Below are 19,925 nucleotides of genomic sequence, written 5' to 3'. Positions count from 1 at the left end.
ACTATTGCCGACGTCGGTGCGTGTTCCCCCTCCTTCATCACTTTCGCCGACGTCAATGCGTGTTCCCCCTCCTTCATCACTTTCGCTGACGTCAATGCGTTTTTCCCCTCCTTCATCATTTTCGCCGATGTCGATTCTTCATAGATAGGAACTGTTGCCCCTTGCACTGCCATCTTCAACTTGCACGGGTGTTTCCCCCTTCTCTCCCCCGTAACCTCGATCGAGTTAATGTTTGGAGCGGTGGCCGCGCCGTTATCGGTATTCACATGACGTGCGGTGCCTCTATCGCTCCCTTGTTGTCCACCCTGATCTGTTTTGTGAATTTCGTAAGAAAATTCTGAGTTTACCGGGCTTCCAGACAACCCATTCCACAGCAACTCCTTCCTACACCCCATTGGGCCACGTTTTGAAAAATCCTGCTTTAAATTTTTACTTATGCACCTCCCTTCCTCCGTTGCATATGTTACTTTGTTCTCCACACATTGGCCCATATCTGAAAGCCCACACCTTTTTTCCACGTCAGCCCTACTTAGAGCCGTTGGGGTATCAGACCCTATGACTGATCTGAGGATAGGTGCAGAGATAGGACCTATGGTTCTAGCCACGAAAGATTTGCAGCAACTTGACGGTGCAGTAGGTTCCGATTCCGACATCCTTGTACCGCTAGTGACGGTGCCATACTCACATCCGTCGTCGATTTCTCCTCGACAGCCATTCTTGCTTCTTCAAGATCCCGACTACCCGAACGCACTGATGCATTAGATGATATTGAATCAGCCTCTGTTTCGAAACCTTCAGAGTCTTCGTTCCAATGGCATTGACAAAGTTTATAATCTGGAATTGTACATTCTTCCTCCACTGAAACCTGATACAACACTTCGTTGATTTTCATATAGCTAGTAATCTTCGCCTCGCATCCCACTGTAACTCTAACTCTAAACCTTGCGTATTCAAGCTCTTCCAATGCAGAGTTGCTTCATCAACCTCAATAAGGGTACCCAGTAGCGCTGCAATGTGTTTGAAACAATCATAATTCCATAACTTCAAAGGTAATCCTCTACATCTCACCCATACCAGTTTGTCAACCGCTACAAAATTCTCTTCCCAAGGAATAATTGTGTCGAACAAATCTTCAAACCATTCTTTATTCTCCTCTATGGCATCTTTGATCTTCAATTCATTTTCCCCCTTCAGTAACACATGAAATCCCCCCAGGAATTTGATCTTTATGTAACCAAGGCCTCCCAAGACAAAGCTTTCGTTCAAGCCTGATATTTTGCTTAAATCCGATACTCTTCCAATATAACAGTCATTTAACCATTCTCTGGGAGTTTCTTCTGCTCTAAAGTGGATAGCGTTCAAACTGTCCCTGTTCTGCAGTTGTGCTCTGTTTCCGTTACCAAACTTGATCGTGGTTGCATATGTATTCGTTCCTTTTGCCCTCCACACTTTTTTAATATCTTTCTCTGGTTCTAATACCTTCTCTTTCAGCTTTGCATTCCATTCCTTTCTTGTTTTTGTTGTTCTGTTATATTTTGGTCTGTTAGCATACATTTTCCAGCTCCCAATCCATATTGTATTCAAATGGTGTTCTAGCTCCCTAACATTCTGTACACCCAAAAATCTAACAAATCCAACCTTTGCTTCTTTATGTTTAATCTGTTAGAAATGAAAACATCACTCACCCTTCCCCATCTTCTGAATATTTTCCACAAATAAGATTCTTTGAGATCGAAGAGGAAGTTAGAGAAGAAGAAGGGTGTTCCTCGCTCCATAGAACTAAAAATGAAAAATCAATATCCTTTCATGTCATGTGTATTAATTGAAATAATCAATATAAAAGACTAATGTGAAAGTCAAAGTTACTAAATTTTATAATCTTAGATGCTTTTCGAGATTTAGTAGAAGGTGACCAAAAGCCTTAATAAAAATATTCACATTAAAGACTATTTCTCAAATTAAAATATATACAAAATCTTATTTGTTGTGAACTAATATTAACATTATTTTTTACAATGGTTATATCTTAAAATTTACACAACCAAAACATCTAAATACCACCAAAATAACTGTTCCGCTAAATAGAAACATTAAACTAAAAAAATCATAATCATAATCTTAAGACTAAATTATAGGTGATGAGACCATAAGTATTTACAGTTTTTTTTCTTGTGAATACTACATTTTTTTCCGTTGTTCTGAAATAAACTGAATCTTATTCATCCATTTAAGTGAACACTTTGATCAGCACAAGGAGGTTGAGAGTCCTCCCTAGTTTCAGATGATGTTTGAATCTAATTATTCCTCCACTCACACTCTTTGAACAATAATTACATTTCACATTTTTACCATTTCTATTAATACCTTTCTCATGCTTCCATCAAATATCCGATTTATTTTGTAAAATAATTTTACTTTTAACAAAAATAGAAATAGAAAATGTACTTGAATTGATCTCAGATGAATTTGATTCACTCCCAAATATTTCTTAAAAATTACACTGCTCAAAATTCAATTTCTGAAAAAAAAAAGAGCATTTCAAACAAAATAAAATCTGAACCTCAACTAAATAAAAAGAAATCCAATTTGAAACCCAACTTGTGCAGCCCAATAAAATAAAAATATAACCCTAATTTCCTAAATCAGACCACGTAACAATGGAACCCTAATTTCCTAAATCAGACCACGTAACAATTCCGACACCACCGTCGACCTACAACTCGCGACCACCGCAATCGTCGCACAAACGCACGAACTTACGAACCCTACTGTTGGGAAAAACGGGTAATTTTCCCACTAAAACAAAACCCTAACAGAGCTACCCGACAAATAATATTGAATAAATAAAGCGAAATAATAAAAGAGATAAAGAGGAAAAACACACCCGAAAATTGTTAACGGAGTTCGGCCAATTTAGCCTAATCTCCGAACATAGCAAAAACAACTCACTTTTATTATTATGAGAGAAGATATTACAAATTGGGATATATAACAGTGAAGGAGAAGAGTTTAATTTATAACCCTCAAACCTCCTTCCCAAACAATGAACCCACCGATCTGGGACTTGGGATTAAGCCAAAATCAACAAATCTCCACCTTGACTTAATTTCAAGTCCCACCTAAAACAAATCTTCTCAAAACATAACAAAAACAAACTTTGCAGTGTTTCAAATTTGCGCCTTCGGGCGCCAACTTCAAATGTGCAAGATATTAACCAAGTCTAAACAGTGTTCAAACTTGGTCCTTGTAACCACCTTGGTGAGCATATCTGCAGGATTCTCCGTAGTGTGAATCTTCTGGAGAACAATTTCCTCTTCTTCGAGAATCTCACGCACAAAGTGATAACGAACATCAATGTGCTTCGTTTGTGCATGAAAGACTTGATTCTTTGCTAAATGAATAGCACTCTGACTGTCAGAATATAACTCAAGTTGTTTCTGACCAACTCCCAAGTCTTTAAGCAACCCATGAAGCCAAATTGCTTCCTTCACAGCCTCTGTAATCGCCATATACTCTGCCTCTGTCGTAGACAAAGCCACCGTAGACTGCAAGGTAGACTTCCAACTAACTGGCGCTTTTGCTAAAGTGAACAAATAGCCAGTTGTAGACCGTCGCTTATCCAAATCACCTGCATAATCAGAATCACAATATCCAACTATGCATTGACCAAGTGATCATCTTGCTCAAATGTCAATCCAACATTTAAGGTATTTTGGAGGTACCGTAGAATCCATCTCACAGCTTGCCAATGACCCTTGCCCGAATCATGCATGTACCTGCTAACAACACTCACAGCCTGTGAAATATCCGGTCGTGTACACACCATTGCATACATCAAGCTTCCAACTGCATTTGCATATGGGACTTTCGCCATGTATTCTCGTTCTTCATCAGTCATCGGAGATAAACGACTACTCAATTTCAAATGAGGAGCAAGTGGGGTACTTACAGGTTTTGTATCTTCGTGTATACCAAAACGTTGTAGTATCTTCCTAAAATACTGCTTCTGTGACAGCCAAAGTTTTTCCCTCTCTCTGTCCCTGTTTATCTCCATGCCGAGAATCTTCTTGGCTTCCCCCAAATCCTTCATCTCGAACTCTTTACTCAACTGAGCCTTTAACCTGTCAATCTCAACTTGGCTCTTTGTTGCAATCAGCATATCATCAACATATAAGAGTAAGTAAATGTAGGAACCATCTTCAAGTCTACGCAAATACACACAGTGATCATATTTGCTTCTCTTGTACTTCTGATCCTTCATGAACTTATCAAATCGTTTGTACCACTGTCTCGAAGATTGTTTCAGTCCGTACAACGATTTGCTAAGTTTACAAACCCAATCTTCTTTACCATCAACCTTGTATCCTTCTGGTTGAGTCATATAGATTTCCTCCTCCAAATCACCGTGTAGGAACGCGGTCTTTACATCAAGTTGAGCAAGCTCCAAATTCAACTGTGCTACCAAGGCCAACAAAATTTGAATGGTGGAATGTTTAACAACTGGAGAAAATACCTCATTATAATCAATTCCCTCCCTCTGAGCAAAGCCTTTAGCAACCAACCTTGCCTTGTAGCGAACATCTTCTTTATTAGGAAATCCTTCTTTCTTTGCAAATACCCATTTGCACCCAATTGCCTTCTTACCTTTCGGTAATTGTGCCAGCTTCCACGTCTTGTTCTTCTTCAAAGACTGCATCTCCTCTTCCATCGCACCTGCCCAATTACCACTCTCTGAACTCAGAATGGCTTCTGGGTAAGTGGATGGAATGTCATCAACAACTGGAAGTGCATAGGCAACCATATCCATGAAACGAGCAGGCTTCTGAATATCTAGTGGGAGTTTTTCAGAGGCCCACCTAATCATGGTCATGTTGTGAAGTTTGGATAATGCTCCTCTGACTTGTTAGTGTCACCACTGGTTCTGTCCCATGTAATTGAAGTGTTGTGCTTTATGAATTTTTAGGGTGATGCATAATGTGTGGAGTATAGTGTTGTCTTGTTTATGCACTGATGATGCATTAAAGGGATTCTTAGCTGCTAATGCATTTCTCTGTTATAAGCACTAGTTTAGGGTTGTAATAGAGGCATAGATGATTAGAACATCTTTGTTGCTTATGCAGTTTTTGTTAAAGGGTTGGGACACCCCTTAAATATCTCCTTTAATTTAATTTAATTAGCTAATAAAAAAAACCAAGAGATCCTAACTACTCTTAAAATAAGTTTTGGATATTAGTTTTGTTCTTCTGATTTTTGTCTTTCTAAATATATTTTAAATGATTTTCAGGAGCTGTAGTAACTTTGGATGAACTAGGAGAATGCAAGAGCTATTTCTCTACTTCATGATTTGATCAAGGTATTATTTTATTTAAGCATGGATATCCCATGGAATTTTCCAGTTACATGTGTTGGAAAGTATCCCTAAGCAGGAGAAATTATACCTATATATTTATTGGACACACAAACTCTCTTTAAAAAAATGTTGTAAAAATTCATGCTATTTAGACTTATATTACTGTTGACCACTTTTTGGTGTTATTCGAAGGTAAAACCAAGTGACTCAAAGATTATGAAGGGAGTGTTGTTGCATATTAAATTTTTGCAAGGGTTAGTATTTTCAACATTTTTATTAAAGTAAATTATCTCAGCAAGAGTTAGTATTTTCATGCAAGTTGATCACCTTAGAGATTTTGATTTTGCATTTTAAAATTCTTTCCTTAGGTTCAATTCAAAAGCTACACAGATTAATAAATGTTATCACTTAATTAGCCAGGAATGCATTTATGCCTAAGAAGTATTAAGTAATTATAATAGTAGTTAAACCACTTGTTTAAGCATGCATGTAAATCTGGACCGCCTACTTTGTACGTATAGATGTATCATAAAGAAGAAAGGGAAGATATATTTGCATATATGATATCACACCATCTCATTAGCTGTGACTGCCATAAAGTCTATATAAACGGAGGACAAAATTGCATTGAAAAACTTGCTAGAAATTCAGAAAAAGGCATGTGTTAGTAATACAAATGCACTGAACTGGACTCAGGAACCCTCCATTAGAAATATTGTAAGTTAATTACCATCCATGTTATGTTGTATATATACTACTTCCTAGCTTATTTTTCTTGCGCTTCACCTTTATCTCTACCTATTCTTTACTTCTTCTTTTGTTTTTGTTTATATTCAATATAAATATTTTAGAATAGCTAATAATTTGTTTTGAAAGCTAAATTATCATGTTCTTATTACAAGTATACATGGTTTGTGAATTGTGCAGCTAGGATCTACTCTTCTCGGTTTGAGTCTTAATAACTTTGAGCTTCTACAAAATCTTGAGCAGCAACCACTAAACCAAGTGGGTAATCTTTGACAATTTAAATTGATCTACACAAATGCATGAATTTTTTTTACTGATGCTCCCTGTGTTGGCTCTTTTTTTCCGTGACTGAATTTTAGTTGGGCTTGTTGCAAATTGGGCTAGAGGAGTTAAAGTAATTAGAAAAAATCCTATGAACTAAATTTTTTAAATAACTTTATATTTTTATTTAATAAAATCACCACTTTATAATTAGATATTATGAATTTGTTTGTAGTTTCTGTACAGGAGATCATCTCTATAAGAGACTTTTGACTCTAACAAATAGGTGTGTTATGTGCAAAACAAGCACAAAGTGAGAGATAATTTTGTTAGTACTTTGGTTTCATATATAATTTAAATTGATGTCATTCTAACAACTTAATCTCTTTCCATTTTACTGCCATCATCTAGTGGACTTTCATTTTCAAGTACATGGACTAAAATAAGATAAGGCCCAAATATTGGAACATCCAAAGATGTGTATTTTTTTCCAGCAAGTTCTTATAAAAATTAATTGGTTTTATTATTTTATTAAAGATATTTATTATTATTATTATTATCTTTTAAAGTTATATTATAAAAATATAGTTTTATAATAGAGTCATAGCAAAAATAATGGAAAACTCTCCTAAATATTTTTTTATTAAATTTCCTCTAAAAAATTAGAGGAAAACTAATATGCTTTCTTAATTATCTAAAACATACTCCGTGTCCGTGTAAACTTTTAACGTAATCTTTCTTTCGTTCTTCATTTAATTAAAGATGATGGTACTACTTTATACTTTAGTACCATCATTCTTTTCTACTTTCCTTTTATAATCAATTATTTTATTTCAAAATTTTGTTTATTTTTATTAGTTAAATATAATATTTTTATTATTAAAGAGTTTAAAGTGAAAGTAAGAGAAAAATTGTGTATGATAAATTTTCTTCATTTAAAGCTCAAAAATAAAAAGTTAAAAGTAAATTTGCAATTTGAACAAAATATATGTTAATAGGGCAAAGCATTTGTGAGCGGAAGAATTCAATTCTAAGCGAGGAGGTTCAGTTTTGAAGCTAGCGAAAGTAATGAAGGACGATTGGTTAGAGTTGGAGTTAGAGAAGGGAATAGAGGATGCAATTTCTCGAACACGATTCGCACCACACTCTAACAACCTTCTCATATCTTCATGGGATTCTGTAAGTTTCTTTTTTATCTTAACTTTTTCCCTTTTCATTCTCCCTTTTTCCATTCGCTGAATCTGATTCCAATGCAGAGTCTTCGCCTCTACGACGTTGACGCATCGCTCCTCAGACTCCAAGCTCCTTCGCAAGCTCCTCTTCTCGACTGTTGCTTCCAGAACGACGTCGTTGCTTTTGCCGTCGCCACCGATGGATTAGTCCGAAGGTCTACTTAATTTTCCTTCATAAAATAAACTTTAACTTATTCCACTTCGTTTTCTTCTATTTTAATCACTATTAGATAGTTAAACTCACTTCGAGAAGAAACTGAGTTGCTTCATTGTTATTTCTTCGTCTTTAAATTATTCATTATATTCATTATTAGTTTCATGTTTTATTATGCATATGAAATCATTGCTTCTTGAATAGTCATCGAACTGATGAAATTTGACAAGTAATTCCTAATGTGATGAGCATTCGCAAATTTAATCCCTATGTTAATATTTTTTTAAGGGACTATTTGAAGATTATTTTCAGTACTTTAGGGACTGTGTCTAATACTTTAAAGACTACACAGGAGAGGGTGATAGTTTGAGAATCAAATTGATAGTTTATTATGCATTTAAGTAACCAAAATGTTGTTTTTATTAATGCTTAATGGATTTTTGAAATTGACAATATTGATACAATGACATTATTTTAATCATTAATGATTAATTATTAATAAAAATATATTTACAGAAAATAAATTGGAAAACAAAAATAAACAACATTCTTTGGATTTCATTAGTTTTGTACATGATATGATATATGATAAATTCTACAAATTTTTAAGTATGTTATTTTTTAACTCTTCTTGAGCTAAACTTTATAGGTATAACTTGCATTCTGGACTTGTCGATACAGTGGGTGGTCACGATGATATGGCAACGTGTATTGAATATTCCAGTGAAACTTGTAAGTTAAGTTACTGATACCACTATTTATTTCTTTTAATAGCATGTGTGATTGGTTCTGTTTTTAATTATTTGTATGATATTGAAAGGCTGTATTAGCTATTAATATAGAATCCTCACTCTTCCTTCCTTATGATTCAATCTTAGCCACCCTGAGAGGTGACCATTGGGTTTTTCAATTATATGAACACAATACAACAAGGATTGTGTCAGAGATAACTACTACTATCTAACATGTACAAATTACACACACTTGCATGCTTGACACACATGAAAACAAAAGAAAAAGATTTTTATGACTATGCGTATTGTCTTTTAAAAAAATTTATATTATTCTTGGTATTGGTTATTGCAGGTCAGTTGCTCACATCTGGATTTGACAAGAAGTTATTGTTATGGGACACACATATGGAAAAGGCTTCTTCGTGTTTGAGAAGTCTGGATGCAGTGGTTGACTCCATGTCTGTCTCTGGGTTTAATCTTGTTGTATCCATTGGAGCATCAGTGCATGTTTATGACTTACGTAACTTTGACAAACCAGTTCAGTCAAAGGAAGCATTCAATGGAACACACATAAGATGTGTCAGGTCAGTTCCAAATGCAAAAGGTATGAAATATGTTGTCTTATTTTATTTAGTCAAATTAGGAAAATTGCTGCTCTTCTTTTTGATACACTAAGAACATTTTTCAAGTTTAATCATATTTTTAATTATTGGTTTTCCAGATGCCGTTAGTTAATATATGAGATTTAAAATTGCTAACTACTTGTTCGTAGGCAATAAATCAGATGCTCATGCAGGGTTTGCAGTTGGGTCTGTAGATGGACGAGTATCACTGCAGATTTCCTATCCACTCAGTTCAGAAGACATTGAGTCAGTTCTCTTAGAGAATTTTACATTTCATATATGCATTTTTTAAAATTAATGATACCTTATATTTGATTGTCGTCTTTCACCTTTCTCTGTCCTTGTGGTAGCAAGGACTTGTTCACTTTCTGAAAGACTAATAATAAGGATGCAGTTCAGTTTAGTTGTTTTAAGTTTATAACTTAACTTCCGTAACACTACTAATACTTAAAGTACCTTCAAACAACATCTCATACATTTATCCCAAATGTATGACATTAATAGATACAAGTTTCATCTTACAATAACATACATACCATTTAATCACTTCACAAATCAATTGAGTATATAACTAGTATGTTCTTTACATTTTGATAAGTGTTAAATTTACTTATTTTAAACACATATGTTGCATGAAATTGATTAAAATATTGACATTAGAAAGTTGTAATCACTTACAATTTACAAAATGATAAATTTTTAAAAGATTTAATTCAATTTCATGATTTATATAAAAGAAACAAAAAGCTAGTTAAGCAACAATGACAAATGCTATCAAAAGGGCTTGAGCCTATGAAGCTGGACTTAAGCTGAGGGGAAATCTGCTTAGTGCAGGAAAATTTTGCTAAGTGGATTTGGGGGAGGGAGTACCCAAAAATGTTGCTCAAATCTACTTAGCGCAAGGACATTTCGCTTAGGGCATGCTTAAGTGCAAGGGAAAATCGCTAAGCGGATTTGACGCCGAGAGCACCTTCAAACACTGCATGTAAATCCCCTTAAGTGCAAGGGGAAAGCATTGAGCGGAACACCCTTAAATTAATTATTTTAATCTACTTGGGTGTAGGGTAATATATGTTGAGTGGGTTAGGCATTCACTCAAGCCCAAAAAGCTCACGTGTTAAGCGAATATGGGATACCCAAATTTTGCATCTCAATCCGCTTATGCTTGCACCAATTGAATTTAAAAGATTTTTCAGACTAAGTCTCCAACTTACACCAAAAATCCAACCTTTTCAACAAGTCAAATCTATTTTTAAAGTTGTATTTAAGACCAATTTAATTAATATGAGCATCAAATGCAACAATCCAACACCATCATGATATCATACAATCATTTTTCAATCCAAAATCCAAAACTTAGTTTAACTAACTTTACATTCTAACATTCTGTTAAAAATACAAGTAACTTACCTTACTTGAGAAACTCATCTTCAAAATAGTTTCCAAAACCAAGTAGTTATGTTAGACCAATATCCAGGACCTAGAGCAAGTTATCCAAACATAATCCAATTTCAGCTAACAAGTTGAGAGAATCACGGTTCTCAATTGACTCCACCAAGATTGATGCCAAAATCATAAGAAAAAGTGAAGAATAAGAGATGTTTAGAGTAAATAGAATCTTACTATGTTTGGAATTTTGATCCGGTAGAAACCATCCTTAACTTCTTAGCTACTGCACAATGAGAAACTAGTTATTTAAATATGATTAATTTTTTCTAACAGCTGCATTTTTTATTTGTCAATTATTGGTTTGATATGATTTTGGGTTGGAGTTGATGGTTTCCATGTGATGAAACACAGACACTTCAAAATAGTACTTGTATAGGCACTTCACATGCCCGTAGCTATATTTTACAATTTTTTCACTTTTTTTAATTGTTTAATTATGGGAAAAGGTAATTTGAGACACTAAAATACTCGTAATTATGTTTTACATTGTTTTCACCATTATTTTAAATTTATATCCCTATCCAATTATGGCCAAAATGATCGACAAGTGATTATGACAAGAAAGACTATTGAATATCAATTTGGTTTAATGATTGAGAGGTCAACCATGAAACAACACACTTGTCATATGGTAAAGGTATATGAGTAGGTGTTAAGTGATGTTTTATGAAGAATCTTAGAAAAAAAGGAAATTCTATTGCATATATTCGCGTGTTGAGTAGCCAAAGGACGTTTACGAGGAGGTAACAACTTAGGTAGGAATTAGTATGCCATGCCTTTAGTTTTCCCAATAACCACAAGAATGCCCCAAGCGTTAATTCTGAATCCTTATTTGTTTATTTATTGTCTTTAACGTCCTTATCGAGCAAATCTAAGAACCGTTGCTACTATGCATGATTTTTTTACACAATATAAATATGGACTTTTGGTTGTAGGGGATAAATGAGAAATTCGAGATTTGGACGCAAGCTTTGAAAGATCATGACTTTTTCTTAGGAGTAAGACATATATATGAAATGTAAGTTTAACAAGAGGTGCAACTACCAAGTGTAGAGTTAGTTATGACTTGGGGAGGCATACCTTAGTTCAAACAATTTAAGTATGTAGTGCTCATCAAAGAGGACAAAGACAAATAAAGAGATGTAAATCATAGAGCTCAACTAAAATGAATAAAATGGGGAAGAGGGGATAGCACTGATGCTTAACTTAAAGGACATTTTTACTGTACAACTATAAAACCTTTGATGTTGGGACAGTAAAAAGCCAACAAGAGAATAAACTCAATGTAGCAAAGATGGGGAATGTTGTGTAAGGAACATACTAAGCGAGATAGAATCAGGACTGAATGCATTACAGAAAAAAGTTGTGGTAACACCCGTTATGGAAAAATATAGAATCTCACTTTAGATGGTTTGGGCATGCGTGAACAAGATCTGTAGATGTCTCTATAGTAGATTAGATGGAGGCTAATACAGTTACTACAGATATAGGAAGACCATGAAAAACTATAGGTAAAAAATTCATGGATTTGGATGCCAATAATTTGTTTATATATATGATATGATTTAGTTCAAAGTATTATGGTGTCATTTAATCCATGTAGTCTACACAACCTAGTGAGGAAAAGATTGACTGGTGTGATCGATGTCATAATAACTGTATGAGTTATAGCAATTTATATGTTTTTCCTTTTATAACTTTGATTCTCTCTTTTGATTAAAGATTTGTGTATGCTAAACTTATACTAACAGGATATTATAGTTTTCTTGTCTTATAATTTTTAAAATTTGTCATATCTCTGTGTTTGTGTTAAATCGTATGTCCTTTATAGTATTCGTGGCCATTGAACACATTAACACAAAATCTTGGGTGTTTGATTCGCATTTTGAGGTCATGGGGAAAGGTGTGGTGTTCAATGTCTAACACTTTAGTGCACCACTGATAAAACTGATATTTGCAACTTGTTTCCATATTATATATTTCAGCTATCATTGACCATTTGCAAATTTTCTCTAGAATTAAATACCTTCATAACAGATATATAAATTGCGTACCTACTTATTGTTTGATTTGTACCCTAATCTTTTATGTCACGAGTTTACAGATTGTTGTTGACAACCACTTTCTCACAATTTGCTTTATCAAATGCAGATATACATTCCGGTGTTTTCCAAAATCAAAGGATCGACATTACCTTGTATCAGCGAATGACATTGCATTCAGTCCACTGTATGTACCTTATTTATGTTGCATTATGCGTTACAAAACTCGAAATTTGATTAATCATGTTCTGTTCTGTTCAGTGTAAGTGGTGTTTTTGTCACTGGTGACAATGAAGGTTATGTTATCATGTGGGATGCTGGAAGTAAGAGAAGACTAGTTGAGGTATTGCCTATTAATGTTCACAATTGTTTATAATCCTTTTCGTGTTTGTAAATCGTAATATGTTCATTCGTTTCTTTGCTTTACTAATTACTACCCACATTTCTCAATATCAGTTGCCGAGGTTCTCAAATAGTATTGCATCATTATCGTACAACCACGCGGGAAAGCTTCTGGCTGTAGCATCAAGCTATACTTACCAAGAAGCAAATGAAATGTGAGTATTTTTTTATCTTTTCTGGATCCTTAGCACATTTCTTCTACATTAAATGTGAAACCCTATGTTCTGTTCCAATGTTACCATTAAGTGTTGATCACATTGTATTAGCCAATGTGTAGTAAGGGACTTCAAGGCTTTTCGCTGCAAAATTTATTAATTTATTGAAAAAAAGAGTCTTTTTTAACGGATGAAAGAAAATGCCTAAGATGTATGATAGTGAGATTTGGTTTTGAATCACCTGGATCATTTTATGCTTTGGATTGTTTAAATATCTATATGTGTAGGATATCCTAAAATATGAGAATGATTATCATTTATTTATTTCGTTTATGAATCAAGAAGTTTTTCTTCCTGCTGCTCTGCTACTAATGTTATATACCTAGTCTTGCTATGACCATTTAGTACATACATTTTATTGATTTTCAAATATTAATTTGGTTTTGGTACATTTCATTATCCTTTTAAATTACGACAGCCCTTCATGTCACTACACTTAGACCAAGAAAGGCCTTGATAGCTCTAGAGTCATGTTGCATATTAAACGACTTAATTGCTTCGTCCACAGTTAGACAAGAAAGAAACTCAGGCCTTCGTAATGGAAGCTTAACATGAAAATATTATTTGAGTCAAGCCTTTATTCTATTAATCTGATTATTTGCCTCTTTGTTACTGACAGAGAAAATTCTCCTCGTATATTCATCTATAAAACGGACAACATAGACACTGGATCAATTTCTGCTCGAAGGCAAACTTAAGCATTGTGTTGATCAATTATCTTAGTCAGATTTCCAATCAATTATTTATCAAATCTGAGCTCTTTTATTTTTGTCCTATATATAAAATCTGAATATTTTTTTAGTCGTTAACAATAACACATCTTTGGATGAAACAAAATGTTGCAAGAGCACAACTCATAGTGAGAAACTTTGTTTGTTACTTAATTTTCAATATCATAAATGTATAGTTGCAAAAACTTAGGACTACATCAACTTTTTGGCAGCAAACTTCTGATGGGATGATAATTTTGTCCATTCAAAATAAATTGTGGAGGTCCAGATCCATCATTGATTAAAGAATGAATTTTACCTCCAATTAAAGTGAATAAAAAAATTGTTATTAGTCCTAATGTTTTGTAAATAATGATTTCTTCACTTGTCTTCACCATTTAATAACCTTTGAAACAATTGAGGATGTTCTTGTACGAATGAAAGTTGAACTTTTCCTTTTTTACAACATATAGGCAATGATCACACTCAATGACATATTATCCAAATACATAGATTATCCAAATACATATGGGAAAAAATCAATAATTAATTATATTTAAATTTTATACATATATATAACATATAATAATATATAAATTACTGTTTTACAAATGCACTTTCATGTTCAACTTTTGAATATAAATCATATATGAAAATGCTTTGTACGTCGTGTAATATCATAATAAAGCACACAAAACATGATATGTACATCTCAATTCTTAATTAAGATGTAAGGTATAAGACTATAAATTACCATTATTTGTTTCATTTTGAAAATCTTTCTCAGTAATTCAACGTCGTCATACCTGTTTTCAAGGATATGCAGTATTTATTGTTTTTCTCATTATTGTATAATATGTTAATAACTTCTTTGGTAAGAAATATAATATTTAATTATGTATTTTGTAATTGTTAGAAAAATTTAAGGCATTTAACTAAGATTATTAATATTTCATTAGAGGATAACGGTAATATTTAATTATGATTATAAAAATTAAAATAACTTATTATTTAAATTTAGATTAATTTTTTTAATGGATTTGTATGAATTTTCTGTTACGTTTTATTTATAGGTATAAATCTCACTATTTTTTAAAAACTTTTATTAAGGTAATTGTTATCAGAGATAATAAATAAAAATACATTGTTTTTCTTATTTGACTTGCTACATAATATTGTTATTTTTTGTTTTATTGGGTTTCTAAATATTTTTCTTTAATCATAGCAGTTTTCATTTTTCAACATGGTTTACAATTGTTTATAGTTAATAAATTTTAAAATGTGACTATGATGAATTGCAAAACAACATGAAATATAAGAAAATGATTGGATTGTTGTACCGGTCGGTATTGGAAGAGTCTGTTTCGGACACGAGGATCGATCGATCGAGTGAAAGAACACTTCGAGTCACGCATTAAATAAGAGTAATCACAGTTAGAACAACATTTAATGTGCTATAATCATATCCGAAATATGTGGGAAACATCTTCGCAACATCAGTTAAATACTGATTAACTGTAAGACGTTGCAGATATTCCTTAATCAACATACCTCCCTATTAATCAGGGATCACGATGTATCAGTTAATAATTGATAGTTACCCATCATGGAGAAAGCCCATAACTAGCACTATAAGTAAAACCTCTACAAGGTTGTAAGAGTTCAACAGCAAGGAAGGAAGTTTAAAGATACCCAGCAGACAACCAACAGACACGAACACGTCACCAAATTATGTTACCTGGGTCCCCCCCTCCCTCTATACAGGTACAATTGGTTCCACCGTGTGGTCGAGGTAACAACTTGATCTTCGACAACAAAAATAAGCAACCATGGTCTCAACAAGAAACAACGCTGACCGCATGACAGATGGACAAACAACCATGATTTGAGCCTTTTAGGCACAAATGGAGGAACTACGTCAAAAAAGTGTTGCGGATCAACTACGCAATGAAGAAAACCAATGACGTCATGCAAAGGAAATGTCCCTCCTAAGGGAGCAAAACACATCCTTGCAACAATGACTCAAAGGTCATGAACGAGAAGGGCAGTCTCATGGTCCACATACAATCCAACCCCATAGCCGCCACCCACTTTCCAAACAAATCAGACGCACCAAAGTTCCAAAATTCATATTGCCCTAGAAGATGTTCGGGGACCGTCGGGGCAGATAAGGGGCACGAGGTGCCCATTCATGGGAGATCAACACGATCTCTGGAGGGTTTTCAGGAGGAGGATGCATCGCCTCACAGCGAAAGAAGTACGCGCGATAAGTGATGGTAGTAGAGATATAGGAGGTAGATCAGACCCCCGATGTCGACCTCGTCTTCACCAAGGCCGACCACCAAGATGTCATACCCCACGACAATGACCCGATGGTAATTTCGTTAGTCACAGCAGGAAGAAGGGTGCATCGCGTCCTCATAGACTAAGAAAGCTCGATCGATGTGATGTTCTGGTCGACCTTCAACAAGTTGCAGTTGTCTCCATACTATTTATCCTATGTGCAATTATGCTAAGATTGTGTAATAGCGGCGCATGGACGTTCTCCAAGGAACCCTAAACATGGGTAACAAAACAAAGGTAAACCATAGTTTCAACCTATATAAAGGGGACTAAGAACCCTAGCAAGGTACACGGTTTCTAAGACTGAAACTGCTTTATACACTTATTGTTTTTTTGCCCCAGTACTGACTTGAACGTCGGAGTGCAAACAACTGTCAAGGCGTCCTTTGTCTTTGCAGGTGAGAGATTCTTCAACCAAGGAATTTCGATTCTCAGGCGGAGATAGGCGGGCCAGTGACTGCCGTTCGAGTCAACCAACGAGAACAATTTCCAAATTTCTATTCTAGATTTAAAAAAAACACTTTCTGAATTATACTATCTAGTAAACCACACTGTGGATTATACAATCTAGAAGGTAATTCTGGATCTTAAAATACCTTTCAGATTATACAATTTTTTATGTGTTTTTTTAAAGATATTCTGAATTATACAATTCGAAAGGTATTCACAAATCTAAAAAAATTATTGGAATAATGCAATTTGAAACATAAAGTTATATTATAAATTGTAGAATACATAACATTTCCAAATTTAAAAAAGTCTTTCAAAATATGCAATCCAAAACATAAAATTATATGCAAATTGTAAAATCCAGAATATAATTTTGTACATAATCTCAAATGTATAAAAACCAAATTTTTATATTTCATATTTTGTAACGTGAAAGATCTTTAGATTTCACAATTCAGAATTAATTGAGAAAGAAAAGCATGAAACACTAACCCACAAACAAAACACAACAAACTACCAGCATCATCAACCACTTCTCACTGCCACCACTCTAATGAACCACCAAGCCAAAAAACACCACAAACAATTTCATTAAACTCCAACAACTATATCCTCAATCCATTTTAAAAAGGATACTTTTGGGATTTACAGAATTATGAAAATGCAGGAAGAAATTATAGTGGTTTTATGACGGTGCTGGAAGAAATTTTCCAAATAATTTGGGAATTAGGACACACAAGATCAAAAGACACAAAAAGCATCCGCAGGTAATATTGGTACGTACCAACTTAACCTAGGGTACTTTTTACATTTTAATCTTTCGGAAAAAAAGTAATATCGACAAAAAGTTTCTTATTTCTATGAATATTGAATGGGAAATTACGAATGTTGAATGGGAATAAATCAACTAGTACCAAATTATATATCAAATCCGTATTTACCATGGGTTTGTGTCCATAACTTTAAGCCAATTTATAAAATTGAATTAGGATGAAGTCGAAATTCTAACACCGTAGATTAAAGGACACTAGTCAGAGAAATAAAGGTTATTAAATTGTTTAATCTTGCAGGTGGCTGATGAACAAGTATATTATGAGGCAGCGCAGCTTTAAGAAATATATGAAGAAATGGTGCAATTTACTACAGATGATTAACAAAATGGGAAGGGGAAATTTTCCAACATTAAGCAAATAAGAAATGGTTAAAAAGTAGTTGATAAAGAAGTTAACAGACAAATAACATATTTCCCGGTTCAACTTTCAAGGCACAACTCATTTGTTATAATGTAGCTACTCATTCTCCAATCTAACGAGGCTATGGTCTTGGATTTGAATATTTGGAAACCAATTGATCAACCAATTTCATTATTTTTTATTTTCATATTCTTTAAAATTTATTATTACTTTTTTTAAGATTATATTTTTTTTAAAAGATAAATAATAAATAATATAATTTACACTTTTAAAAAAATATTTTATTTCTGTACAAAATATTTGAAAAAGTAAATTCATAAAACCAAATCCAAGCTAACATGTTCTGGTCAGGTTAGCTGAAGAAACTCATAAAATCCATCTCACATGTTCTGGTCTCAATTAATTGGATCAGACAACTGTTCACTCTGAAGCTGTCCCAACTTGACCATAGCCCTAACGCTGATGATATTTCTACCACTTATTGAACTTCTAGTCAGGATAAAGAAATTTGACCAGAATGAAAAAGAAACTGCTACCCGAGGTAGATGTATAATGTATCAGCAAGGTCAAGGAATGTCTAAAATGCCTACAATGATTATGTTACAAACCAAGAAAACGCACCCAGAGATAAGCCAAGAACACAGAAAAACTACTGAATAAATTATTGCTACTGCACTTTACATTCAAAACATCCACAAAGAAAACGATTATTCTTTTTCACAGGACTTTCCCTGTTTACAAAACTGTATTAAAAAAAATAGTAGCCCCTTCACTAACCCGATTGGTCTTCATTTAAAGACCAACCCTGCCCAACAACTAACCGCTACTTACCTTCCAAGTCCTTTCCTTATTTTGTGTCCTAACATTACTATCCTCAGACAAAGCAACCTTGTCCTCAAGGTTAAATTCTAGAAACTGTTCCTAGATGATCTTCACATCCTCCCATGTCATCATGTCCATATCCCCCTCATTCCACTGTATTAAGATTTGTGGAATGTATGCTACTTGGACGGATAATTCACATCAATCTAAGATCTCTGTTGATAACAATTTCCTATCGGTCCTTGTAACTCTTTAGGCAACTCAAGTTCAACTTCGTGCGGCTCCACTGCCAGCTTGAGTTGAGACACATGGACCATCAGATGTATTCAAGTTGTGGCTGGTAGTTGAAGTTTAAAGGCTACTGAACCCACCGCAACTACAAATGGGAAAGGACCATAGTATTTGGTTGCCAACTTCGAATGCAGTCGGTTAGGCATCGATAGTTGCCGATGTGGCCGAATTTTTAAATAGACTATATCCCCTACTTCAATTGAAGATGGTCTTGTGTGGCGGTTGGCGACATTGGACATTTGATCCTATGCCCTCCTTAGATGTTCTGAACTAAAACACCTTAAATATGTTTCCAGCATTCTATTCAAAACTTCTGTTTGACCGTCGATTTCAGGGTGATATGTCATGCTCACTTGTATGTGCGGAAGATTCTTGAGTGTTTATGGTACTTGTACTGGACAGGAATGCTCGGGATCTCAGTCCAAGTTTCGTTGGTAAGCCCGACGGAGAATAATTAAAACAAAAAAAATAATAAGTTTGGTCATATATTAATATAAAGTTGATTAGTTAAATATATATGTCGATATATATTAAGCTATTAGAATAGACTATATGTGAATATATGCACAGAGATGTTAGTTAAATATATGCATAAAGTTGTTGGTTAAATATATAAAGTTGTTAAATAAGTAGATAGCACCCGAGAATAAAGGTGCACGAGATTCTCTTTTGTTGTTAGCATTGTGAGTAAAGGTGTCCGTGGACAAAATATTTTCCTGTTGTTAGCACCAAAACATGAAAGGTGCATGTGGGCAGGTGGTTTTTTGTTATTATTTTATGCTTTCAGTAGAAATTATTTTCTCGTGAGTGAAAGAAATTAGAGGAATAACTATAAAAGGGGCTTGAGACCCCCGGTAAATGTATGTTGTTTATGAGTACTAGAGATTGAAATTAATTATTATTTTGT

General features: G+C 34.0%; 1 protein-coding gene across 4 annotated transcripts; it reads left to right on the top strand.

The window, feature by feature from the left end:
- Positions 1-5,284: 5,284 nt before the first annotated feature.
- On the top strand, positions 5,285-14,135 carry LOC137837618 (Transducin/WD40 repeat-like superfamily protein). 4 transcript variants are annotated; one of them, XR_016520611.1, is made up of 11 exons: positions 5,285-5,353; positions 6,278-6,355; positions 7,357-7,537; positions 7,615-7,745; positions 8,394-8,476; positions 8,831-9,062; positions 9,275-9,347; positions 12,702-12,779; positions 12,854-12,935; positions 13,049-13,149; positions 13,829-14,135. XR_016520611.1 is itself a non-coding variant. In XM_090301773.1 (11 exons), the coding sequence occupies exons 3-11, from the start codon at positions 7,427-7,429 to the stop codon at positions 13,905-13,907; spliced, it is 990 nt and encodes a 329-aa protein (XP_090157899.1). In that variant the 5' UTR covers positions 5,285-5,353; positions 6,278-6,355; positions 7,357-7,426; the 3' UTR covers positions 13,908-14,135. The 4 variants fall into 4 exon arrangements, 3 of the variants coding, with proteins under 3 accessions (XP_090157899.1, XP_090157898.1, XP_090157900.1); XM_090301773.1 differs by having other exon boundaries at positions 8,831-9,082; XM_090301772.1 differs by having other exon boundaries at positions 8,831-9,082; positions 9,251-9,347.
- The last annotated feature ends 5,790 nt before the right edge of the window (positions 14,136-19,925 follow it).

Source organism: Phaseolus vulgaris, chromosome 4 (assembly GCF_051622355.1).
Source record: "Phaseolus vulgaris cultivar YP4 chromosome 4, ASM5162235v1, whole genome shotgun sequence".
NCBI lineage: Eukaryota > Viridiplantae > Streptophyta > Magnoliopsida > Fabales > Fabaceae > Phaseolus > Phaseolus vulgaris.
The sequence above is the reverse complement of the archived record's forward strand: the minus strand, read 5'-3'. Positions and strand labels throughout refer to the sequence as shown.